General features: G+C 39.5%; 2 protein-coding genes across 2 annotated transcripts; one reads left to right on the top strand and one right to left on the bottom strand.

The window, feature by feature from the left end:
- Positions 1-5305: 5305 nt before the first annotated feature.
- On the bottom strand, positions 5306-11398 carry nts (neurotensin). Its single transcript, XM_044192445.1, has 4 exons — positions 11052-11398; positions 10058-10119; positions 6609-6809; positions 5306-5781 (listed from the first exon to the last, which is right to left on the bottom strand). Exons 1-4 carry the CDS (start codon positions 11110-11112, stop codon positions 5638-5640), a joined length of 468 nt encoding a protein of 155 aa, XP_044048380.1. The 5' UTR covers positions 11113-11398; the 3' UTR covers positions 5306-5637.
- Positions 11399-13755: 2357 nt separating this feature from the next.
- On the top strand, positions 13756-25573 carry rassf9 (Ras association domain family member 9). The gene is made up of 2 exons (XM_044192444.1): positions 13756-13952; positions 22815-25573. Exons 1-2 carry the CDS (start codon positions 13906-13908, stop codon positions 24073-24075), a joined length of 1308 nt encoding a protein of 435 aa, XP_044048379.1. The 5' UTR covers positions 13756-13905; the 3' UTR covers positions 24076-25573.
- The last annotated feature ends 1899 nt before the right edge of the window (positions 25574-27472 follow it).

Here is a 27472-nt window from a genome sequence, read left to right as displayed (position 1 = left end):
GCCCTGGGTGAGAAAAATGTGCTGCCTTTCCGTGCTGACCACTGCCAAATAACCTTTGAGCAAGGTACTTTAACCCCCAACTGTTACAAGACTGTTGTTGCACTGCACTTCTTCTAGAGGAAAGCTTGGTTTAGTTTGAAGCAGGAAGTTGCTGAAAAAGAAAGGGTAGAATTGAATTGTCTTTTTTTGTCTTGTCACTGTAAACACTGTCATTACAAGATTATTCAAAAATCTGTATCACTAACAAATGACACTAGACCAAAAAAACATCAGACTTCTCACTTTCTGCCGTTATTTGAGGAGATTTTCTTTTGATTTAGTTGTCATTTTCTGCCTGTTTTGTTCTTTCAATAAGCTGTTCTTCTTTCTAAAGGGATACTTGTATTTTTGTGACACTTTGCAGTCAATAACACTGTAAATCAGTCTATTGGACTAGTTAAACAACACTGTCATCCGCTCTCTGTGATGGGCACACACTGTTGGTGGTCACTGACATGAGAGGAATAATAATGGGCTGCCTATGGTGTTTTTTTTTTTTACCTTTACTTATGCAAAGTTTGCCCTTTTTTCTGCTACACATGAACAATTTGACACATTCAAGTTCAGCTGGAGCCAACTGAAGCTTACTGGAGCATTTACTGTAGTTACAAGTGTATGACTCAAAGGCACCTTTGCAGTAATTGTTGAGAGAAAGTTTAAACAGCAGCTTTAAAACTCAACTTTTGAGGGGATAAATAGCTACTTGAAGTGGATAAAAAGCTTGTGATGGCTACAGATAATTTTATCCTATCAATGTAATTTGAGTTTTGGTTCAGTCTGTGGAGACTGGATTAAATGAGATACCATTTGTTTGTCAACACTTGCTGACCTGAACATTGCTTATTGCCTGTCTGAATTACATATTTTCTCCACCGTCCCGCTCAGTCTCTAAAGGTCATTTTTTCTTTATATTCACAAGAAAATAGAATTGATTAATTTGATACAGTACCTAGAAAGCCCCTTAAACCTTTCATATTAAAGGGTTGATTCATCTCAGAATCAACAGTATCTAGCAATGCTGTTAGATTAAGTTTTACCTGCTGATGTTTTAAGACATGTCTCTGAGATTTCTGCTGTCACCCCATTACAATGGAGGTCAATGTAATTTTCTTTTCTGGTTCTCAAAGAATTGGAAAATGATATTTGAAGTTTTCATTGTAACCTTTTGTTATAGTTTGAGGGTTTTTCCTTTCCTGTTTTATTTTGTAGTATTCTCCTTCCCTTGTGTGTCTTGTGGTTTTACTTCCCATCTTTGTTTACTTTCCCTCCAGTTTTGAGTGTTGGCCTCTCCTTGATTGTTTGCACCTGTGTCTCGTTGTCGCACCTGCCCTAGGGTATTTAGTCCGGGTCTCATTCTTTAATTAGGGTTGGATCATTGTTGTTTTTGTCTTGTGTGTGCACGCGCACGCTCGTTGTACCTTGTTCTCGTGCCCAGTTCCCCAGCATTCTTACCGTGAGTTCTGTTTGGATTCTTTGTCTCCCTTGGACCGTGTCTGGATTCTGGACTTGGAACTTTGCCTGCTCCTTGTTGGATTTGTTTAGCCTCATTGAACTCTTCCTTGTTTCCACCACTGTCAGCCGGTAACCCATTGTCTTGTACTTGGACCTGTATTTGCCTATTTGCCTGTTACCTGTTTGTTGCCTGTCTGCCTACCGGTCTATCCGCCTGTACCTGTCTGTAAGCCACTTCACCCCAAAAAACACTGTAGCCATCCGGCTACTTCATCCTCATACCGCTTCCTGGTGGTTTGCATTTGGATCCACATACTGCACCCCATACGACAGAATGAGCAGACCAATCATGGACCCAGCAGACTTTTCCGCTTCCTCGGAATGATTGGTCTGCTCATTCTGTCGTGACTTGATGTGCCAAAAGGACATATGGGGGGAAATAAGAGACGAGTCCCACAGACAGGCAATCAGATGTCGGGTAGAAACAAAATTTTCGACATTGCCTGGGCTGAGGGAGGCCATCCCTGAGTGGCTCACGGACTACCTGTAAACCCAGACACCTCAGCCTGCAACCCTGCCTGCTACTCCTCAGCTGGTTTACCAGCTAGACTCCCGGCCCGCTAGCCCTTTATCAGTCAGGCTTGGTTACGTGGGCCTGCTATCTGTCTGTCCCGAACCAGTCCCAGTTCCGAACCCATACCTGGATACCCGCCTGGCTCTCGGCTAGTCTTCAGTCAGCATCTCAGCCTGAAAGCCAGGGGGTACCTCAGTCTGCTGTCTTGGCGCCTTCTGGGAAACCCCCCAGGAGGAAGCGTGGCTCTCACAGCTGCTCGCCTGCCCCGCTGCCCAGCTGCTTGCCTGCACCACGACGGCCATCGCTCCCTGCCGGATCGTGGCGGCTCCCAGTTCCCGGACTCCCTGCTGGATTGCAACCGCCTCCTTTCCTGGTTGGATTGCAGCAGCACCAATCCCTCGTCGCCGCTGGATCGCAGCCACCTGCTGCCCCAGCTGGACCGCAGCACGCCGCTGGATCGCCTGCTAGACCGCAGCATGCTGCTGAATTCTCTGCTGTGTCACAGCAGTACCCTCCTTCTCTGCCGGAGTGGCAGGCTCCGGGTTCCCAGATATCACTGGTTCGGCCAGCTCCTCTACCAGTTGCCCCATCGCCAGCTCCCTGTCCTACTGTCCCGTCGCCGGTCTCTGATCTGGTTCTCCGGCCTCAAGAGGTGTTCCGCCTTCGCCGCCGGCCTCCAGTGACTCTCAATCCCTCTACAGTCCCTGTCTCTAAGCTACTTCACCCCGAAAAACACTGTAGCCATGCGGCTACTTCATTCTCATACCGCTTCCTGGTCGTCTGCATTTGGGTCCACATACTACACCCCATACGACACCTTTTTCTACCAAAAAAAATAGTCTCACTGAAATTTGTTCATTGTGAGGTCTGCGGATTATTCACAGTAACATTGTTTCTGGAGACATAAAACCTCAGTACCCCAGTTAGACCCAAACTATCGGCTAGGCTCGATACCACTGTGAAAATCCTTTGAGATGAATGTGTAATAGTAACTTTAGTGGGTAATACAACTGACTTTGATCTTTAAAAAAACAAAGCAAAGCCCTACATGTCACTTTACTGTAGCTTCTGTCTGCTCTTGCGTTATGTTTAAGGTGTTTCACCACTTAATTAATCACTTAACAAATCTTACAAAGTGAGGAAAATCTGAGGCATTAATCTTTGATTCAAGGAACCTCAATTTTATTTTTAGGGTTCTGTGTGCATACATGATGATTATGGTATTTTCAAGATTTTGTATAAAATGATTGATTAGTATGTGGATTCAGCATTTTGTTACCACCTAAACAAATGCTGTATATTACAAATCTATCTGATATTTAAATTTGTTACTGTGAGGCTTGACTGAAATCCAGTCTTTGCACCTGCTGATTCATCACTTAATACAACTTGACAAGTGTAACTGTAGCTTTATAGGTAGAACAAAAGAAGTTATTTGGAGCTAATCCTGTGACACCAATCAGCTTGCTAGATTAGTGGGCTTCAGGGAGCAATGAACACACACAGATACAATCAAAAAGGATGTAACGTTTTAATTAAATATACGTGTCTGCTGAGGGAAAAGCTTTTCCTTAAAACCTAAAATCCAGCCATACTACTTCACCTGTGTAAACTGGGTAGTTGCCAGTGTGAAATTGTCGAGTAAAACTACACACGTAGAAGAATGCTGCTCCTCAAAGCGTGTTTCTGTGTGCTGCACTTCATCCAGGCTCTTTCGCTGTCAGGGTTATGAGCAGAGTTTCAAAGGAGAAAGCTAAAACTTTGGAGATGAAACTGCCATTCATTAAGACCAAGGCTCTCATTCGCCACAGTCAAAGTCTGCTTTATCTGCTGAGGTCGAAGTGCCTCTGTGCCCTTTATAAAGTGTTTAACACAGCACATACTAATAAGAGCACGCACTGACCCAGTGTGTACTGTGTTGATATTAAAGGTGCCATGTGCTGAATTTTGACATCAAGAATCATTCACTTTCCAGACATCACTGTAGTATTGAAAATCACACTGGTAGCATCCACTGGCCTTTTTTTGCTTCATTTACAGATTTGTCAGGAAAATCTGCTGGATTTATTTATAATTGTTGTGTGACACAACAGGGATCTCTTTCATAAAGAAATACTGTAGAAGAGGGTGACCAACGCCAGCAGCAATAACTGTTTTCTAGTAAGGCTACCAAACTCGGGCTGTCACAATATCAAATTTTCACTACATGATTATCGTGGCCAAAGGAATTCACGATAACACTATTATTGCGGTATCTATAGAAAATAAAAATAATAATGCTATCAGTCAAATTCATCTTTTAAAGGGACAATTCACCCCAAAATAAATATAAATACGTATTTTTCCTCTTACCTGTAGTGCTATTTATCCATCTAGATTGGTGTGAGTTGCCAAGTTTTGGAGATATCAGCCATAGAGATGCCTGCCTTTCTTGAATATAACAGGACTGGGGTGAACCGTCCTTTAACTTTGTTTATTGTGTGTTTTGTCTTTACTTTACTGCCACCTGCTATGACAAAGCGAGAAAGGAAATAAATAGAAATGACTTAAGAGGCACTAGATTATTTACACGAAATTATCATGTGTGTATTATTAACATGATATCAATATTAAATATCAAGGTTATTGTAACACCCTTAATCTCAACCATAGTCTAGTATTATACCAATTTTTTTTTAAAACATGCATTTCAAAGTGACAAATACATCTTAAATAAAATAAATAAATAAACTGATTCTGAATTGGAGGCAACAAATAACAATTACAATAATTCAAATTTGATCATTTCAATTTAGAATGTATTTTTAAAGAATAAAGCCGGTGTTATTTTATATTTCTCTTATTGTCAGAAAATTCCATTTCAAGCCGAAAACCAAGAGTGTGTTAAATCCATCTCTCAATACTTTCTCCCTTCTCTGTCTGTGACAGTCAGCCCCAAGCCCAATAGTTTTTACTGACGATCTAAATCTTTACAAATGAGTCACTAATATATATTTTCATTTTTTAAAATAGCTCAGCAATTTCCTAATACAGCTGGTCACTTTAGTTTTTAGCAAACGATACTCAAACAGGAGTAAATAGTGCATTTGTTAGGGACTATTTTCGGCAGCGGATTAATAAACATTTGGTGCTCTAATGAATCTTTCTGGTAGCAGGGTGGTGTATGTGGGTTTGACTTCGGCTGGTAAACCAGCTTACAGAAGTGGTTATATAAAAGAAAAGATAGTCTCATCACAATGGTTTTGTATCATGAATCCTTTAATCATATCCTGAAACAAAATAGACTTAGTGTGCAGTGAAGAAATAGAGTAAATAAATATAGTTTCTCAGAGATACACAATTTGCTTGATGCTTAGGATTTTATTTTCAGGACCTATACTTGGAGGAGCAGAATACAGGCAGGCCTCAATGCAGGACATACAATCAAAGGTTCTGATTGGATAAAAACGACAACAGGGAAAATAAAAAACATTGCAGCTACAAGAAGAGAGAAAAAAACACAGAAATCACTTCTTCACAGAAAGTATATGGTCTTCTCCCCTACAACGTCACCTCGGTCTCTGGGATGGTTGTCAGTAAATTGTACTTCGTTTTAAGATGTATGGCCTTCGGGACTTGGTGGTTTGCGTAGCTTGCCTCTTCAGGATGTAGGGTGATTTTCGTTTCAGTGGATTGTCACTGTTCTCCTCTAAATATTCTAGAGAGTCATGGAGTAGCTGTCAGGGGGCAGAGAGAGACAAGGTGCCGTGTGAGTGTCACACGACGAGGAGTAAATGGCAGGCAAACACATGTTTTGTTGCTGAGTGGCAGGGTAATGGGTGGTAACGCCGGTGTAGCTGTGATTAAACAAGTGCTTTCTGCTCTGTGCTTCCATGCATGGCAAAACAGGTGCTAATCTGCAGTCGCTGTGTTAAGATTAAAAAAAGAGAAAGGCTGTTGTTTAAGGAGCTGAGAGTGAAAGGAAATGATGATGGGGAGGCAGGAAGAGACAAGGAGGAGGGGTGTGAGAGAGAGATGGGGGTGACTTTAATGAGATGTGTTTACTGTGAGAGAGGATGGATGGGCTCTTGTGAGTGTTTGTGGGATGTGACTGAGATTTAGAGTAAGCCTGTATGTATTTTAGGATTTTATGTCAGCCAGCATAAGACATGCTGTTGTTGGCTTTATTGGCTTATTTTAGTTTTGTTTTTACTTTTTGACATAAATGATACTAAAAGTTCAATTTAATGGTACTAGGACTCTGTATTTACGTACTTTACATTTTCAGTACATTTGAACCGGAAACTCATGGAAAAATTGTGGATGTGACCAGATGAAAAACATCTCCAGTTTAACACATCAACAATTTAAACCTCTGAAAGAAAATGTATGATGCTTAAGTACATTTTACTGTAATAATATACATAAATATGAGTATACACATAAATGCACACCACATACTGTCAAGGATAAGGATTAGTATTGACAATCTTTGTATGGCGGCAGGCAGGAAAAAAATCTAAGAATTAGTGACATGCCAAATAAATCTGTTTGTGCGTCTCACCCTCTCCTCCCGGCTCTGCAGCGCTCGGCAGATGTGTTGCAGGTTGTACAGCTCCTCCAGAAGCTGGTGGCTCCCCTCCCTCAGCTCGCCGCCTTCCTCCTCCTCGCCGCTCCACACCTCCTGCCGCAGGCTGCTCACCATCCTGCACAGGTTGGCCAGCGACACACGCCAGTAGGGGACATTCTGCTTATTCTGTTTCAGCTGAGAGGGAGAGTGGGTGGGGTGTTAGCTTGACAGGGATTAGATTTCAAATTGAATTCAGGACGTGATCGGTTCACCAAATTCAAAACTAGTTGATCCTAGTTGTGAAGAGATGATTTAGTTGAAGTTTCAATTAACATTGGGAACTGAGGTGAAGTGAAAATGGAACTGAGCCCAGAGGGAGACAGACAATAGAGGATAAAAACACAGTTGTTAAACAACCTGATATTTAGACCATGAAGAGCATTTATTCAGTTTATAGTATATTTATTGCATTTTTCTATTCAACATTCAACTTTTCTGCACAAAATGAAAAAGGGTTTTTTCTTTGCTCATGAATGCGCTGCTTTGATCATTAGATCCAGACAAAAATAGGGTGGACACAATAAGAATAAAGAATTATACAATTTAAGGTTCAAGGTACATTTGTCATTCTACAACACAAGGCTGCACAATGAAATTAAAGTTGTAGCCCCCTTCACGCTACACACATAGAACATATATACAAATATTTACAATTAGAATAAAAATAAAAGCAATATATACAGTTACTTACATACATATATTATACAAAGGTAGTGGTATAGTAATGTGCAAAACCAGCTTAACAGAAAGTTCCATGTCATTTATTTATGGTGGAGTGCAGATGAGGTGAAGTTGAGTCTCACAGAGGAAAGAAGCTGCTCTGTAGTCTGGTGGACAGCGGATACTTCTGTATCGCTTGCCAGACGGCAACAGGGTGAACAGGCTGTGGCTGGGGTGGGTACTGTCTTTTAGTATCCTTTGGGCTCTGTGCAGGCACCTCACCTCTGTGATGTCACTGATGCTCGGTAGATGGGTGCAATTTAATGCAATAGCTTTGCCATAATTGGTACATATATGTAGCTTATTATGATGTTCAGTTTTGTTGCGACTGATTTTGTGGTTAGTGGTATTATTGTACTGCATTGCTTTATATTGTAAGTTGTTACTGTTATTCAGTCCATCCCCCATATGTACAGATTATGGGGATATTTTTTTCAGAAAAACTGTCACTGATACTTTTTTCACAATGTAGCCATGTATTTGGTATCCTCAAAATATAATATTTATTTAGATTTTTGTTTTGCATTGTGTCCCACCTCTGAATCTCACTCTTCATGGATGTTGAATCTAATTTTTCATGTGTTAAGTTTTGTCTTTTATATTTCAATTAAGAATATTGATTATCATTTTTGTCCATTTCATAGCTGTATGACTTGAATAATGAGCTGCTCAATCCCTCACAATGCATTTCATTTGTTTCACTGAAGTGCTGTGGTCTAAATGATATTTTGGAGGTTTTGAAGCAGTAAAAGCTTTGGCAATTCCCTTTAAGAGGCACTGGGGATGCTGCATTTGAGGTTTTCACTTTATATTGTGAGCACTGATGCACACTGCCACATGTTAAGACAGCAGTTAAGATATATGTGTGCTATTTCTTAAACATTCTTAGGCACCAGACACCCAGAGAGATATTTCAGTCACATCTAACTGCATCCTGTTGTAGTTTGAGTACTTTAAGATGGTGGATTGCCCCAGGGCCCCCTATGCGTTGGTCGGTGATCTCACACACATTGCCGCAAAGACCTCTGGCTGTCACTGAGGATGATGGAGAGATTCAGAGGGCGAGGGAAAACTGTCGCTTCTAAGTTATTGTAAATGGCCACAAGCCCTCCTAGACTCACTTTGCTATCGTTGGAGCAGCAGAGGAATACAGTCTCCTCTGATGTGTAAAGACAGGAGCCATGTCGAATACAGGTTCCTCTTGTTTGCCAGGGGGGAGACATGTAATAAAGTCTGTAGATATGTCAAAGGAACAACAGACCTGGGACCAAACATAAGTGGCTACTGACATTTATAAATCATTCATGCATTTAAGATTTCAGTGGTTTTCATTTAGTTTTAAATTAACTAAGTGAGAGGGGCCGGGGGGGGTTTAATTATGCTGAAAGGTCACATGAAGAATTGCTTCTTTTGTAGCTTCATCTGGATCTTCTTCCGTAATGCTAGTGAATGAATGACTTTGAGGGGTGGGATGAAGAGTTAATGCAGGGGTCCAATATTATAACAATCCCCAGTGGACCCCTTGTCATTAACAAACCAGCCTCATCTCTGTGACAATTGAATTTTCTGTCAGTGTCACTGGCTTAGTAACTGAACCACCTACTAAGCTACTACAGTCAAATAAAACTTCTTAATCATACTTTACTGTATGTTCTGCACTTTTTCTTCAACATTTTTTGTGTGACATTTTAGAAAACTTCTGCAGCGTCTTTACAACGAGCAATTTATAATTACTGCAAAAGCTCAATCTACATTTCAACATTGCGAGCAGCTAATGATAGGGAGTGCAAGGTTTCAATGCCAAATCGGCCAGACTAACAGATGAAACCTGGCTCTGGAATAATGCGATCATGTTCGAGAGATATAGAAATACAGAAATCAGAGCCAGAGAGGAAATATACCTCCTGCATTTAATCAGATAATAAGAAAAATGGACAAGCAGGTCAATCAAATTAGTTGTCGCATAAAAAATGATCCGCAAGTATCTTCTACAATACTGCACTTCCCAGCTTCTTGAGCATCAGGCATCTGGCAAGTTATTATCACAATCATCACCCATGAGCAACTTTCGAGCATCAGCAGCACTGAGTCACATGGCTGATTTGTCACTGTCACGTCTCCGTACGAGCACCATGGATGTTTATCAGAGAGAGAGAGGTAGAAGATGTGTTGTTATGATTCAGGTCCATCTGAATCCTATTAGGCTCGGCCATCCGTCTCCTTGTGCCTCTAGTTCTGCTCTCACCAACTTCATCCCTCATCTTTGCCTGGCTTTGAGGTCACACCACCAGATAAATGTTAAAATTCAACTGAATAACTTCCCTCATGCTCAGCTCTTATTTTCTTTTCATCTCAAAAGGACATGTCCTCAATTGCAGCAATTGGAGTGTATTGATTATATTTATTGTGTGCTCCAAATTTAGACCCTGAGTGACATAAAAAAGCCTCCCATAGTAAATGCTTTATCTCCCACTCAGCATGAACACAACCAAAAGGTGAGGCTGTGACTGAAGCATGGATCCAGATTTCATGAAAGAACACCTGGGCAGCCTGTGTGCTGGGTCAGCTGGAGGGATGTGAAGGGTCACTTACTGACCGGGTGGGTTGTGGCTTTTTGGACACTCAGTCTCTGATGTCACAGGTGCAAAAAAGTGACCCCGTACCTTAGAAGTGAAGAGACTGCTGACTAGCTCCTCTTCTAGAGCTCGCTGATCCTGGTCGACATCTGTCAGTTAGAGGAGAAACAGGAATATAACCTTCAACCAAATCTAATCAAGAGTTAAATGAATCCTGAGCGATTGCTGCAAGAATTGTCAATGACATATGAAAGTATAGAATGCTCTTTATCAATTTGTCTAATGTATCAACTGGCATTTAGACTGTTTCATCTCGTTTGTGAGTGAATGTGTTTCCCCGAAGGGAAACTCTGTAACAAAGAGTTTCCCTGCGGGGATCAATAAAGTATTTCTGATTCCGATAGTTAAGAAGTTTGAAACATTTACATCTCAAGCACTATGTGAAGACAACCTACTGTAAGCTGAGCCAAAATTCAGCCCACATTCTTATTTGTTGGTAGACACCTTTAAGAATTTAACAGGTGAAACACGTATTGATTTACGTAACTCCCAGTGTGGACTGCAAGTGAAACGAAACACAAATTGCCCAGTAAAGCTTTGTTAGTCCAACACCCGTTATTTAATTTTTAGTTATTTTTTTTTCTTCTTGAAGGCTACAAAAAAAGGATTCAAATGAGATAGGTCCAGATTTTTCCAACTTACAGACTGGCTACTCATTGGCTCACTGGACCAAAAGTGACTTTGTAGTCTAATTCTGCATGGATTTAGACTCTTAAGCAGTTTAGAGTAGAATGTATTTAATGCAAATTACATTAATGAAAATGAATTTACTTAATTTGGAATCAGATTTAAAAAATCTAAATAGTAAATATGGTTTATTTGCTGGTTAATTCAGAGTGATGAAGAGTAAAATGATGCACCTGTTGCATACAGTAAGTAAATGGCTAGACTTCTTCCATACTTTACTTGAGTGTCATGGCTTTTTCCCTATTTTGTTATTTTGTTATTATGAATGAAGTCAATGATAAATCATAACATGAAACATAAATGCAAAAGCTGTTGAAAGAGCCCCAGTGCTTACCTGTGCAAAGTCCACCACATGTAAAACAGAGGAGAAGCATACACGCTAACTGTGCCTGCATCTTGATATGAAAACAAACAAAAACCAAAAAAGGATCCCACACTGAAGAATTCACCTGAGGAGGAATCTAGTCCATAAGGTTAAGGGTCAGACACAAACAGCTAAAGAGGCTGGAGAGGAAATTTATAGATGATGCTGCTGCTTCCTCTTCTTCTTCTCTTCCAGCTCCAAACACACTTTCCCTTCCTTGCAGTTTTCTGGTTGGTTGTGAAGTACAGTGGGCTCCATTCCCGCAGTTTATAAGAGCCAATGTGATGTCAGAGGATCGGTCCCCCCACCCCCTCCTCTCCTCATCTCCACCCCCACCTTCCCACCCACTGACGGAGCCCCCTTCATCCATCCATCCACCCATCCCTCTCTTCACACTGTCTCTTCCCTTCTCTCACTGTGTCATCGTTTCATCAGTCGTCACTTTGGCATCACAAGGCGAAAGGTTTTTGCGTCAAGGTTTGGGAGATTTGGTTATTTCAGCTCATGAATGCACACAGTCTGAGGTTTGTTTTGCAATTGTCTCCCAGAGACGGGATGCAGGGGTGGTGTGGGAGGATGCACAACAAAGATTCGCTCTTTGTGTCACTATTTGGAGAAGCTGTGCTCCACCACATCATCTTTTTTTTTTTTTTTTTTTTTTTTTTTTTGGCAAATTATGTCTCAGATCAACAGGTGATTGTCTAGACTTACGAACCAAAAGAGTGCCTGCTGAAGACATGAATCATAGGAATAAGTAGACAGTTTGTAACATCTGGAAATGTATTTTTAGAATTAGTATTAGTATAGTATTAGTATTAGTATTTAGGAATTGTATCAATATTAAACCTTCTACATTAGAAATGATGCACTTTCTATGCCTGTCCAAAATGTGGTTTACTTTGTGACTGTTTTGTTTTTCTTCATTAAAATCCTCCTTGACATAGACTTAATCCATTATTGATACTCTTAAATGAAGTATTTCTTTTCAAATACGTCTTCACTTGAGAAACCTCACCACAAGGTCCATTTAGTAGGTATTCTGGAGCTTTTGATCATTTTGTATGATCTTCATCAGCAGATGGAGTTTGCCCAGTTGTCACAAAATAGTAGATGTTCACATTTCCATTTTTTCTGAGCAATTTAAAAGACACCTCTGCCATGTTGGCTGAAGCTGAAGTTCAAAGTGAATTCTTGACTTTGGAAACAGCACTTAAGAAAACAATCTCCATTGTTCCTTTTTAAGGTTTTTTATTCATACCGCTAGATACTGAATATGCATAATTTAAATACAGATCCACAGGTGATGATTCCTCTCTTAGCTACTGCAAAAAAAAACAAAGTAAAGAAATGTTAACAGATCCTTAACACAACAAAAATAAATAAAAGTTAAACAGTCGTCCATTCAGTTCTGATTTTTTTTATTGACTTTTGAATCTTTTACTACTTCTAACCTGGAACAGAGATATATCCGATGTGTATTTACAGTTAAACATAAAACAAACAAGGGATGAAGATTATGCAATGTCTACATACATTAATGTCACATCAGAGACTTCCCTACATATTCTGCTGTCTGTTTCGAGGTTCAGGTGTTATTTCGATGGTTTGGACTTCATATCAACAAAATTGAATCACATAAACATTATGAAATTAAATATTAGCAACATTCCTGCCAGCAGTAAACTTTGCCAGGATATAATTTAGTCATTTCCTCGTTTCACTGTTTATAAAATTACAGCTTTTTGACTTTGTAGGGCCATACATAATTAACTAAGTGGCAATTGCATTTTAGCATTTAATTGTTATAATTACAAACATTTCTAATTGTTGTTCATTACTAAACGCAAAATAAAAGTAATCTGACTGGATGTGTCTTATGAAAAACACATTACAAAGCCGCCTTAGTTTCACTTCACACTAATTGGTCTCCACAGAGAATTATATCCTTTTTAATACAGAGTAAATACCCCAGTTGGAACAGCTTCAAAACATACTGTATGTGTTCTGAAAAAGATATTTCAAGCATGAAAAACAGTCAGACTGGAGCTAGAGCAGGCTGCATTCCTCTCATGTCTGAATTTCATCTTTGTCATTTGAATCCAGCAGGGAGAGCCAGTTACCAAACCAAAAGGGGTTCTTTTTTTTCTGCATGTCCTGTGCTGCAGCTCACTGAGACTAATCACATTTTTACTTTACTTACTTTTCATTGCACTTGGATATATTTGTAGAGTATCCTAATAAACAAAACCAATGTGTTTACTGTCATGTCATGACCAATATTCTTTATATTCTGTAATATATTGTTTCTGATATGTGTGCATATGGTACTTGTTACATTTTTACTTCCACTTAGGCTATTTCGTGTGTCCAAATGTGCATGACATTCCTAATGGGATTTATGCACTTTCTGGTATCATAATCTCATATTCTCATGAGTTTTGCACTTACAGTAATAGTGATTTTAATCTGACTGTATCCTACTTTACGGCGTTTCTTTTTAATTCCCAATGTTTTACTATTTACGTTCTTCACAGAACAATGTCACTTTGTTAAAACTGCCACCAGCATTTACTTTCCTCTTATTTCTTTCCTGTGGTAGTTTCTCGGGTTGTTCCTGCAGGTGAAAGGGGGGCAGAGTTTCACCAATAAAACTCACTCTGGGAAACACCTCCCTCCGCTTTTCTTATGGGGCGGACAGAGTTGTTGTCGGGACAGTGGCACCCCTCAACTTTTCTCAAACACTGCACACGGTGTCCGACGTCCTGCCATGCTGGGACTTTAACGAATTTCGAATCGCTGGTCTATTTCCTTGCGCTCCTGAGTCATGGCTCCGTTTGGAAAAAACTTCCTGAAAGCGCGACTGAAAAACAGGTAATTTGATGAGCATGAGGTTTCTTGATTGGAATTCTGCTGAGTGTGTTTTTTTCCGAGTTCGGGTATTGGAAAGCACTCTGTGGTGAACTGTTGCGGAGGGAGAATTACGCACAACGCAGTGCGCATCGGAAAAGGGAAAAAGTAGGCTAAATTAGAAATGCAGTTTTGTTTTTACATCCTTATTGGCCAGTACTAGTAGAAGGATACTGCAGGCTACTGTCCAAATGCAATCAAAGTAAATATATAACAGCATGGTGATACCGTGGTAAATTAGAGTAACACAAATGCACCATTAAATACCATTAAGAACCACAGGGACACAATATAAACTTCCTAGGAATAATGGGTTATAGGATTTTATGTTTGGGTTTTTTTAAACCAACATCAACCATCATTAGAGCTAAAGCTAGGGTGTTGCCATTGTAGGGGTAATATATGTGGGAATATCATTGATGAAGAGGTATATCTGTCAATATTTAAGGCAGTATTGTGTGTGTGTGTATGTGTGCATCTGGAGGAGGGAGGGGGATGTAACCTTTAACACTTGAAAACCTTTTTTCTTTTCTTTTTTTTATCTATACAGCCTAGTTACATTTTGCCACATCATTTTACACTCTCACTAAATGAAACTGGTGTAAGAAGCTTTTTCTCGCCTGTATGTGTGAGTTATTATTCTCCATTCTGGAAAGTTTGAGTAAAATTTACGCTTCTTCGATAGTGGTTCTCTCACTCCTGTCAAAGTACACTGCACTGTACATCAACTTATAAGAGCTTTCACCTTCTTGTGCTCTGTAATTACTGCAAAGATATTATTAATACACGTTTCATCTGGGACACCAGAGTCAAAAAAAAAGCTTGAGAGAGATCCTGTTATCAACACTTGTATAATTTGCTTCAGCAATTTCTTTGAGTGGCTAGCTTGGCCTTTTGATGTGTACCTTGCTGCAGTTGGAATCCAGCCTCAGCTTTGAAAAGGTGGGAAAATTAGATTTGCTAAGCCAAAAGCTGTCCTCCGTCATTGGTTCAGAAATGCTATTTGGATTGTTGACTGCAGACGTTTGTTTTGCAGAGTTGGTAAACAGAGTTTCTCTTTTGGAGTATCTAGGTCATGATCCAATCCCTCACAGGGTGCAGACAGGATTCATGTTGCCAAGACCAGGATCAGGAAGGTTTAATTGTGGGTAAAGAACTACTTTCATTAGCTTTACTTATTAAGGCTCTCATTTACCACCAAACTTGGCGGAAAGGGTTTGGATTAAGTTCAGAAATAAAAGAGGCTTTTATGCTAAATTACTGTAAAAACTCTTTGACAGTGGCACCAGCAGCAGAATGGATGTATTTTCACATAACACACAGAGCTGAGATGAATTATCTTTGATCACTTCAAACAGTCTGACTGAGGCTGTCTCCAGTAGATATCTTATTTTTTTCACGTTGTGTAGTAATTACCACCGAGGCACCTATAATTACCTCAAGTGTTTAGATCTGTAGATATGTCAAACGCTTGATTTCAGAGACTCGCTTTTACTCGCGCTGAGACATTGAGCTGGATGTTTGCTGAAGAATGACAAGTTGAAGCTGATGTGGAGTTGCAGCCAGCTGAAACGTCAGAACTTTCACAAACTTCCAGAATAAAACTTAAATGCGGTGATGATTACAGTTGACAACATTTGTTTAACTACTCTTTGCCTCTTTATCAAAGAATCACATTGTGTCATCAGGGAGTCCTGTGTGTCAAACTAGTGAACAGCACATGCAGGACTCAAAAGGTTTGAAATTGAATGGTTGCCAGCCAGTGACATATCTGACCAAAGCAATGTAATGACCACTTCCACTTAATGTTGCTCTTAGCCACATTTGCAGCATGACAGCATTGTGCACAGGGCCAATTAGCTGCTGAAATTGTTTGGTTAACACAAATTAACAGGCCACAGCGAACAATAAAATCAATCAATTGTGTTGAAAGAGAATAAATAATTTATTTTCACTGAGCAAAAGCGTATTTGGTGATTCACAGACCTGCTGGGGGGAAGAAAAATTAGAAGGGTGGGTGGTTTCACAGAGGAAGGGAAGAGAAGGGAAGGGGTGTGTTATGTCTCTGCTCACAGATGCCTATCAGAGCAGGAGTCATCCCAGAGATCAACATATCCAGATAGAAAAGTGATGTTATTTCCTTGCAAATCCATCATCCTCTTTTAGATAAGAGTGAGAGGAAGCTTCTCCTGTCCTGTCCAACACAGGGTATCTGCTCTACTACAGTCTCTGTGTACCTTTCTTCTATTATACAAACCAGAAAACACTATGTATATACTTCCCATGTCTAATATATATATATATATATATATATATATATATATATATATATATGTGTGTGTGTGTGTGTGTGTGTGTTTGTGAGAAACAAAGTTCAATTCTGGTCATTTCTATGTTTTAAATTTGGTTGAATGGTATGATGGTCTAGTGGTTTCATACACTCTGACAGACAGATGAAACCTTTTCCAAACATGATGGGTAAACTCAGAGCTGTATGGTGGCCAGTCTGTGTGCCTCTATGGCAGTCGGTCAGTCCACCACTTTGATCCAGACTAAAATATCTCAACAACTATTGGATGGATGCCAGAAAACAACTTCGGAGATCCCCTGACTTTTCCTCTAGTAGTGATATTTGTGGTTTTAAGTGAAATGTATCAACAGCTATTGGATGGGTTGTCATGAAATTTAATACAAACATTCATGTTCCTCTCAGGATGAATTGTGACGATGTTGGTGATCCCTGAACTTTCCATATAGCCATCACCAGGTCAAAATTTGAATTTGTCAGCAGAAATCTCAGAGATTGATATCTTTGTTGGCAATAAAACAAAGGTTATAAAGAAAATCAAACTAAGGTAAATAAGAATGTGTTTTTGTATTTAGGTGAACCAACCCTTTAATAGAGTTACAGTTTATATCAGGTTTTACTTCACTTATAATCTGTTGATTTCAGTACTGTTTGTTTTTCTGTTGTAAGCGCAAACCTAATTTCATCACCACCAGACTAATGAGACCATAATCGAAATGTTCATTCCATAGCAAGAAAATCAGAACCTGTTGACAGCAGTAGCTACAGGATATATTTGCTGATACGCTATCACAGCTTTGTTTCTGGTGGAAATATCTGCATCACCTTATCATATCACTATTGATCTGAGAAAACACGCTGAGACACTGGAGAGCTGTCATTTGCTATGACTCGTTCAAACCACCAGCATGCAGTCCTCTGTGGTAACTTGTAGCTTGCAAATTGATGACAAAGAGGGAATTGTTAATGCAAGGTTGTCATTATGAGTATTACAATGGAAGAGAGCCATGCCACCATGGTGGAGCTGTAACACAATCAACCCACGCAGAAACTTGAAAACACTGAAAATTCATTTTAAATGCAGTTTCCTCCCACATGTCTAATGTCTCACTGTGTATCTCAACTTTTAAGTTCAAACTGAGGTCAGCGGGTCTGCTCAGGTTTCTTGGGTTCTCTCAAGTGTGAAATGTTTAAGTCTAACCCGTTGTGTGTTACTCGCTGCACAACATCCATCCTCACTTTGACAAGAACTTTCTATTTAAATATTTCTATTCATCATCATACGTCCTAATTCTATTGGCACATTTCCAATCAGAAGAGTTCATCACAATATCAGTGTTAGTTTTGTCATTTATCGCCCAAAGCTGTGACTTCTGAGGGCACCCTCATTTCTTGCGCCTGGAACCACAGCTTAATCCCAAACTATGAATATCAAATGGCACCCAAAGTGACAGCCCTTATGAACGTAGTAGCTGCGATGCAATCAGCTCAATGGTGCGTGCAGTATTTGTGTTTGTCCTGGCAGGAAGTGGACTAGAGAGGGTTAGGGGGTTTGATACTCCCAGATAGTGTTATTTTCTGATGACAAACATTTTGATGAGACTGGTGGTATCAATTTATTAATCATATTTTCCCCCTCACTGTTTTGTGAGGGTACAGTGATACAGTTTTTGTAGTCTTAAGGATCTTGACTTTCAACCTACAAGAGCTCAAAGTGAAAAATATTCCAGTATCTCTTTTAGTAACATTTTATCCAAGAGTTCTATATTTAATTTGTCTAGGTGGCAGTTATGAGAATCATTGTTCCATTGTTCTCCTGAGGCGGAGAGAAAAGTATGCAGTGGGTTGTGTTTTCTTGATTGATGTGTCAGATCACAGTCAGCTGTTGTTGTTGCCACTTGCTTCTCCTACAGGTACAACAAGGCCTAAACTTAAATTTTCCAGAAAACTCCAAGCTTCAAAAAGTCAGTAATCCAAAATCTATTAGTGACATCACAGGTGCTAGTTTACCATGTTTTTCTACACTTCATGTTATAAAAACTGAGTTAGTGCTACTCAGAAAGCATTGTCATTTGTTGACTTAAGCAGTAGTGAAACCATAAAGTATACCATATTGTAGCCAATTGAAAAAGTAAACAAGACAGAAGCAATATTATGAAGCTTAGCATTCTTGGAACCACCTCAAAACATATTTTGCCACTCACAGTTAGCCACCTGCCATACTTGTTTTTCCCATTGAAGATTAATTCATCATTGACATTATCTGTTATCTGTCTCCAAAGCACCTCAGTCTCTGAGAAATGTTTACATTTTTCAGACATTAGAAGTTTTATTCCAGTCAGTTGTAATATGGACAATGCTGCCACAGTCATAGATTTGTCAGCATTTTCTTCACATTAGAGTGGAGTTAAAAACAGACCATAGTGACCGCTATGGAATCCATTTTTCCCCTTCCTCCTTCTGTTCATTGAACTGTGGTGGCAGGATGTTGTCTGAGCGTTGGTGATTGTGTCCCAGGACAAATACAGGTGTTTCCCTGCCTTGCTGTACCCTCTTCCTGCACAGCTGAGGGCTTGGGTCAGACTCTGAAATACCCAATTGTCTGTAGAGTATGTTTATTCACCTGTATGTTTAGATATGACCATAGACACGTTTGTCACATGTTTAGGCCAGTGTTAGTGGGTTAATATCTGTACTTCAGAGGGTATTTAAAGATGTTTAGTACAGTTATGCTGTAACAATCATGTTCTTCTTTTCTTGTTGTTCTTCTCTTTTCCCTATCCTGTCTTCCCTCCTTTCCTGATCTCTTTTGCCTCTTCTATTCTTTCATCAATCTGTTGCAGTGCAGTAAAACAGTGGTTCCCGTGACACCTTAAAACAAAGCCATTTCCACCTTTGATCCCCCATCACAGCTTTCCAGTGGTGGGAGAAGTCTTCAGATCCTTTATTGTGTGTATGAACGCAGCCTTGAAATGTTGCATATTAGTCAAGGTGGTGCTAAATTTAAAGACTTTATATATCATTGGATAGTTTAATCTATAACAATTCACTATAATTTATAAAATCTTAATCTCCTGTACTGTACTGCAACTAATAACTACAGCTGTTAAATAAATGTAATTGACAAAAAAGTACAATACTGTATGTCCCTCTAAATGGAGTACAAATATAAAATAGCATAAAATGAAAATACTGGTGTACCTCAAAACTGTACTTGAGTAAATGTACTTAATTATTTTGCTAATACACCACTGCACAGTCCCACCTGATTTTAATTTATAATCGTATAATTGTTTCAATTTACACATTTTTTTGAAAAGGTAAAACTATCCAGTATTTCACATGAAACAGGCAAGTAGAGAATATTCAGGAAAGCATTTTTTTCTGACTTTATAATACATAAACTATGATTTTGCTATGATCTCTTCTTTTTTCTTCTGTCCTGTCTATCTCTCGACCCCTCAGTTTTATCTTGTGACCTCTTGAGGGGGTTAAGATTATAGTTCAATTATTTTTGAATTTCTGACACTGTCTCAACAATATTGAATATTATAAGCTGCACAAACATTATGTGTTGCAGAGCTTTTGTGTTTGATTGCATTATATTGTACAGGTGTGGCCTTTACTGTGTCCACCCAGTGTTTTCTCTCCTGTGCATCAGTAGCATTTGCGGGGTTTCCTGAGTAGGTGGTAGTTGGAAACTGAGGTCAAAGTCGGCATGGTTGTTGTCTTTGATTGCCAGAGGCGTGCTGGATTTGTTTGGCCTGCGCATAGCTCAGGTATTTGCTTTGCCCCGCTCGTCTCCAAAGGTCTCCATAACCATTAACCAGTCTCTTGCATTGTTGCATACGTATCGCATTCCTGAGACCTTATTCACCGCCAGTTTACACAATCCTCCAGTTGTGTGTTTTCATGCGGTGTGGGAACCAAAACACAGTGGTATCAGTCTGTAACATCAGCAAACTGCGAGATAATGCAGCATTTAAGTTCTCCTGTTTGAATAATTCTTAATATATCTCACTGGCTTGTGTTGGCGTGCAGGCGGGTAGTATCTGTATCATCTTCAGAGGATGTGTATTTTTGTCCACCCTCCCGCGTGACGGCTGCAGTCAACCAAGGTTATTTTCACAGATAAAGACAGCAGCTACATGATGCAAGGTTTAGATCTTAAACCATTACTACATGCTGAGGCGAAGACAAACATCTAACATTTGACAGCCAGACCGAACACCTATAGTATTTGATTTTAATCCCAAAGTTAGTTTCATTTTTTTGTAAATATACTGTAAGGCTATTGTGCGCTAATCCTTGAATGCAGCTCTCTCTTTATTTTGAACTGAAATACAAACAGAAAAAAATGCTTATCTTGTGGTTTCTGTCCACTTATGTCAGATAACATGAACAAGTCTCTTGCTGAACTACAGCTAAATCCCCTCAGTGATGTCATCAGAGTTTGGTATCTGAATTCAGTTTTATGGACTCTAGATGAAACTTCACACTAACCAGGATTACAAGCACATTGTTCTGATTTATTACTGTTAACAGTTTAATGAAGTATTGCCTGTTTGATTGTAATACCGCAGACCAACATTCCTTCGATCCCCAAAAGTCAGTCTGCAGTTCAGTGTTAGAGGAGGAGCAGTTTGTGTCTCTTGTCTTGTGATATTATATGGAAAATCTTTCTCTGGTTTCTTTGAGATTGAACTGTCTGTAATTACAGAAGTATTATATGTCACTAATTTTTTGTTTTCAGAGTTGGCTTTACTAACTTTAAATATGGGTAATTCACAGACAGAAACTTGGCAGTCAACTACAGTCCATCAGAGTTAACCTAATTAATCACAAATTGCAGAATATTCCTAACATTTTATCTTTCATACAAATGATAACATGATACATCATTCTTTATCTTGAAATCAAATTGAAATGTCTGGCAATGTTATCTACTTATTTGATTACTTGTTCATGTTGTGGATGTCTGCATTGCCGGTGCCTATCATTTAATGACCTCGATATTACCGGTGGTCCATTAAGCATGTAAAAAATGGATACCGTCAGCCCATCAGAGGTCAATTTTTGAGCAAGTTTTACGGTTCAGATGAAAAGGTAATGAGGGCCTTGGGGTTAAATAGCTCAGAACTGAACCATTAAGTGATCATCTCTGATGAGAAAGACGATGAGTAACAGTCTAATAGAATCAAGCCAGGGAGCACAAAATGAGCGAATGTAGTTTTCTGCTCATTGACCTAATGGAAAACCATCAAAGTAGGATCTATTTAAGAAAATATATTACTTAGGATAGTGGAAGGACTTAAAAGGCGTGAGTGGGAGAGTATGTGTGTGGTGTACTTCAAACTGCAGCATCTAACGTAAAAAAGCATGTGAAGCATTTTATCTTACCTTTTGTAAACATGGTTGTTTTTTTTAAACTAATCATTGACCAAGTATGTTTATGGTGAAGTCATGGTTAACTTTTTTTTTTAATTGGGGTGTCCTCGTTTCAGATACTGACCAAGAGGTTTTAAGATCTTATTGATCACTTTTAAGGCTCTTCATGGCCTGGCTCCAGATTATATTTTAGACCTTTTAATCCCTTATGAACCTTCACATAGTTTGACATCTTCAGGCAGGGGTCTTCTGTCTCCAGGATGAAAGGGTGGGACAGAGCTTTTGCCTTAAAGGTCCCGAGGCTCTGGAACAACTTGTCCGAAGAAATTAGGTCTGAGTCAGGTCTGAATCAGTGTCTTTTTTTTTTTTTTTTTTTTAAATGTTGTAACAATCCGTCTAGTAGATGTTGAGATATTTCACTGGAAAAGTGAAAACTTAGACCTGCTGGTGGCACAAGAGGGAAAGTCAGGGCATTACCAAAGTCAGTAGGCTTTATCCTCTGGGGACCTTGAGTGTCTCTACAAAATTTCATGGGAATCCATCCAGTGGTTAGATATGTCAGCTTGGACCAAAGTGGTGGACCAACTGACCAGCAACCAACATTGCCCCTTGTGGAGTCATGTCGCTAGCGTGACTAAAAATGCCCAAAGAAATATATTTTAAAAAAGCAATTAAATCATTTTTGATTGTTTGTCTGTACAAAAGTTCAATTACTTCAGTGTGTTGCGGATATCTCTGTTTCCATTGTTTTAACCTTTACCAAGCAGCGGAATCACAGTGGCCCAGTAATTACAAACTTACCAAAGATACCAAATATCTGAGTCAATTTGGGTAAAATGTGTATAAAATCATGCACAAAACATCAAAAAAAAATTTCATTTTATTAAATGGTGAAATCATTAACACCATGGAGTTTTGGGTTTGAACATTTTACTGAGTGTAAACATCATAGAGCATTAGATGATACAGAATACTGTCTGACAGTGTGGCATGAAAGGATTTTAACAACCTTAAAGCTACTTAAGGGAAAACAAAGGGGGGACCTCTATGTTAAGGGGTTATGACTTCTAAATGTTTCATTTCAAAGCCACAATTACTGTATAAGCTTTGTTTTTCTGTCTCTTTCCTAGGACAAAAGATGCCGAGCCTGTAGTAGGGAAGGAGATTCAGGTTACTGTCTGCAATGAGGAGAAAGTTGTCTGTGGAGTAACGAAGCACACAACATGTGCAGATATGATTCAGGCGTTACTGGATGATCACAAGTCAATCCCAGAGAGCAAGCGGCTCCTGCACGGGGAACCCAAAGACTTCTGTCTCGTTGAGCGGTGGAAGGGTTTTGAGAGAGCCTTGCCTCCTCTCACCAGAATCCTGAGACTCTGGTATGCCTGGGGTGACCAGAGACCCTCCATCCAGTTTATTCTAGTCAAAACCAGCGATTTTGTGCTTCAGTCCACCAAGAAGGGTGGAAAGTCCAAGGGGGCCAAGCCAAAGCGATGGGAGCACGGTCGTGCTCAATACACCCAGTCTCTGCCGGTGGAGAGGCAAAAGCGCATAGTGAAGAAAGCTTTCCGGAAGCTGGAAAAGCTTCACAAGGAGAGCAAGAGCTCCCAGGGTGCTGACGAGATTGATGGAATGGTGCAGCTTATTCTCAACCAGGACCACACCATCCGGGAGCAGATCCAAAGCATGAGAGAGCTGGATTTGGAGATCGAGCGGTTTGAGCTGCAATTGCAGAAGGAAGCTGAGTCTGAGAGTTCACTGGCTCAGGCTTGTGGTCAGAGTTTGGAGGCGCATAGTGACCAGCAGCTGCAAGAGTACCTGTACACCAGCGATGGAGTCGAACAGCTTGAGCTGCAGGTTCAGAGGCACCAGGAGCTCATCCTCCAGCTGTCCCGGGATATTGACGCTGAGCTGAGGAGGGCCAACTTCCCTCTGAGCCAATATGAGGACAGTGAACAGGAAGGAGTCGCGGCTGCTTCCTGGATCCCCTTGGAGACAGATGAATCATTCTACACTGCCGAACTTGAGAGGTTGCAGGATGAACTGAAGCACAGTCTCTTCACTGGTGTGTCTCTTCACAACCAAACTGCAGAAATAGACAAGAAGCTGAAGTACTATGGTGCTACGCTGGTCTCCAAGGATCAGGAGTGCTGGCAACTGGCTGCCCAGCTGAGCTCACTGCAAATTGGGGACGGAGAAGAGGAGGAGGAGTCCAGTCCTGTCCCTCTGAAAAGTGAGACTCAGTGCAGCGTCTCACAGAAACACAAACACAGCCTGTCTCCTCTAGACGTTACAGACACAGACTCAGACACTGGGATTAGCTCCACACACAGTCAAGACTCGCTGTCACCATGTCTCGACTTCCCTCCCCCACTGGACACAGACGTTTGAACAACCCAGTTGACCCTGCAATTTAATGTTGTGTGCACTAGCCCCAGTTTGTGCCTGCCATGTGTGATCACATTTGAGTTACAGACCTAAGCATCAGTTTTTTTCTGAAAGATCAATCTGTGGTGATCTTTTATGAAGCATTAAGGTCATTTAACTGGAGCTGAAACCATTATAATAATTATTTTGATAATAGAAAAATAGTTTCCAAAATGGTAAAAGTTCTTTGCTTTCAGCTTCTCAGGTGTATCTTTGAGTTTTAGACTGTTGCAATGTGAGGGTGTTAACTTGGAAATTATAATGAAATTTAAAAAAAAAATCATTCATCCATTAGTAATCAACAGATTGATCAATAATAATGATTGTTTTTGCACTTTAAGGTATTTTCTCAATCAAAAACAGAGCTAAAAGTGAAATACCTCCTTTCGATTTGTAGGATGTTAACCACAACTAATCATCATCTAACTCATCCGGTATATTTATCCACAATGTTATGTTCCTTTTTTTTTATTTTAATACGTAATAATGTATTTTTTTGTATATTTTTCTTGTGTCGTAAAAAAGGAGCAAGGTGATATTTCTCAATCCAAAAGTGATGTGAGTCACAACTTAGAAAACAGGTTTTAAATCATTTTTCTTCAGTGAACAAGTTTTTTTTTATTCAGACGGACAGAAAAGTCTTTGAGGATTCTGGAAATACCTTTGAAAAACACCTGCAAGTGTTGTTAAACAACCTTCTGGGTTTCTGAAAGGCAAAGGGACGCTTAAGTCTGTGACTCAAATGTAATGTAATACATGCAAGGCGCAAAACGATAATACATGGAAGGAACAAAACTGGAGCTATGTATGCACCAACTATAGTCCTCAATCACTGTTTATGACAGCTGGGTTTCTCGACTTTTAAGTGTACATTTTTACCCCCAAAGAGGCAAAGACTGTTTCCTTAGCACTAAGGTGTACCAATGTCGTTTCTTTCATTTCTTAATAATGGTGAATGTATGCATCTTTCCCTTCTGAAAAGTTCTCAAGCTATTTATGAAGCTGCACTTCTTTGTACACACGTATAAGTCTATTAACAATGTTTTATATTAAAACAAATAGCTAACTGTTTTGGATGTAGAACTTAAGATTTGTTTAGAATTTAACATTCCTCTTGACTACACTGTAAATTTAATGCTGTAACCACTGTAAATGACTGTTCTTATGACACAGGCACAATTTGTAAAGACGATTTGATAAAACAACTGAAATAAAAAAATATTTATTTATCATGTAATTGTATTTTACAGATGAGATTTTATTATGACAGTTTCCCCTCTGAGGCAATAATCTCCATCTGCCACCAATCTGATCAAACACATCATGTTCAGGGCTACAATTAACACAAATATGTGGACTACATCTGTGTAAACCATGCTTAAAAACAAAAGCTATGATGAAGTAAAATGTACATTTCAACTTCCATAATAAACACTAATACTGTAAATGTCACAAAGAGTAACCACTTGGTTGTTGAGTTTGTTTGTTGATTTAATTATTTCCTCCAAGTTGTTAAATACGGCTTAACAACAGTGCTGCTGATTTAGAAGGTGTTAATGCTCAAACCACAAGGAAAAAACAACTCAAGGTGCCAAAAACACAGAATTGACTTATAGATTCCTCAAAGCACTGAGTCACCGGGGAGAAATGAAACAGCTAGTACAGAGCAGCCTTCCAGTCACTGCAGGATATAATCAGACAAGATGGTTGCCAGGCAAGCAGAAACAACAGCGAGCACTCTCCTCTTGTCAAGGTACTGCTAACACACTAACACTTTGTACTCGGGGCAGAGCGGGGCTGGCTGATGGAAAAGCAGAGGATATCTATTTCACACACTAATTGCTTAGCGCCCCCCCTCCTCTTCACTGCTTCAAGCCACTAAGTAACTCCACCAAGCATGAAAGGCCAGAGATCTTACAATGTGAACAATCTTGCACCGGTGCCTAGCACTTGTTGATGGAAAGGGGGTTTATTAAGGTACTTAAAGCATGTTCTGTTTCACCAACAGGCACACACCAAGGTGGAATTTATATTCTAATACAAGTCAGGCCTGTCTTGAGTTGGTGGAAATTTTAAGGAAAGGAATGTTGAATAAGTCTGTTGCTCAACCAGAAGCCAGATGGCTGCAGAGGGTTCTGTCGCTTGTGTCTGAAGTTCAACAGTCATTACTCTTTATTCAAAGTTTAGGTCATCTGGGGGCATCTGGTGCAGCACGAATAAATATTATAATAATTCAACAACAATATTTTAATATTTCCTTAGGCATGCTTAGGTATACGTCAACATACAGTAGTACCAGGTGTGATCAATCTGTTTTTATTATTTCCGCCCTGTTGAAGACCCCGTGGGGTCAAAAACCAGTCAGAGCTTTAAACCATTGATATTTTACTACATAAAAAGCATTTAATATCAGCCTGAACATTTTATGTTACATTTATGTGACCATTTTTTTCATCTTCAAAAGCACCTCAAGGCCCCCTTGATTCACTGCATGTAAAACTGAGTACTAGGTTTTGCACTCTTTTTGTGTTTGCAGAACAATATTTTTAACTGGACCACAAAATGTTTAAGTATAGTATTAGTATTAGCATCTCCACCAGGATTTTTATTCTTGAATAAAATTCTTGGGGGGGGGGGTGCTTAAAAACCAGAGACAAACTCCGTTCACCTCATTTTATTGGCAGACATGTTGAGGCACCTAATGGCAGTAAATAATGAAATGAGATGATTTTGGCTCTGGTTTTTCAAGACTAAGGCCCTCCCTGTATTTTTTCTCATATTAGTTGTTGTTAAGAGAGCAGAGGCACCAAAAGAAGTTTAACAAAGCACAGGGTGTATATTTCCAATCCTTGGCAGTTTGTAAAAGCCTCAGAAAGAGTACTTACACTAAGACAGGACAATAAAATTCTCCACCATTCAGTGTTAGTCTTTGGAACTTAATCTGGCCTTTAAATTAAAACTTTTTTTAAACATACTTTGTCCCCAAATGAATATACAGTATTTGCAAAGCCAGTAAAGTCATTACTTTTTCTACACAGAAACAGAGAAGAAACTGGTGTTTCCCTGCTGCAGTGTGACTTCACTTCCTAGTTCAGAATCAGCTTTATTAGCCAAGTATGTGTACACATACAAGGAATTTGACTCCAGTTTGTCATTGCTCTCAATGTTACACACAGTTCCAACAGAAAGAGATAAAAAAAAAAATAGGCATACAGCTAAAAACAAGGACAACAAAGCTGAACAAAGATAGGTAAAAAATTAAACAATTCTATGCATACAAGTGGGTGAAAAAATAGGTGTATATATAAATATATATAAAATGACCAACAACATACAATGCCTTTATGCATGTCAAGTCTGT

Source organism: Siniperca chuatsi, linkage group LG4 (assembly GCF_020085105.1).
Source record: "Siniperca chuatsi isolate FFG_IHB_CAS linkage group LG4, ASM2008510v1, whole genome shotgun sequence".
Classification (NCBI taxonomy): Eukaryota; Metazoa; Chordata; class Actinopteri; order Centrarchiformes; family Sinipercidae; genus Siniperca; species Siniperca chuatsi.
The sequence above is the reverse complement of the archived record's forward strand: the minus strand, read 5'-3'. Positions and strand labels throughout refer to the sequence as shown.

Coding starts and splice junctions, on each gene's coding strand:
- nts (XM_044192445.1), bottom strand. CDS start 11,112: ATGCAGGCACAGTTAGCGTGTATGCTTCTCCTCTGTTTTACATGTGGT. Junction 10,120..11,051: donor ATGTGGTGGACTTTGCACAG/GTAAGCACTGGG, acceptor TCTAACTGACAG/ATGTCGACCAGGATCAGCGA. Junction 6,810..10,057: donor GCAGTCTCTTCACTTCTAAG/GTACGGGGTCAC, acceptor TCTCCCTCTCAG/CTGAAACAGAATAAGCAGAA.
- rassf9 (XM_044192444.1), top strand. CDS start 13,906: ATGGCTCCGTTTGGAAAAAACTTCCTGAAAGCGCGACTGAAAAACAG. Junction 13,953..22,814: donor AAAGCGCGACTGAAAAACAG/GTAATTTGATGA, acceptor TCTCTTTCCTAG/GACAAAAGATGCCGAGCCTG.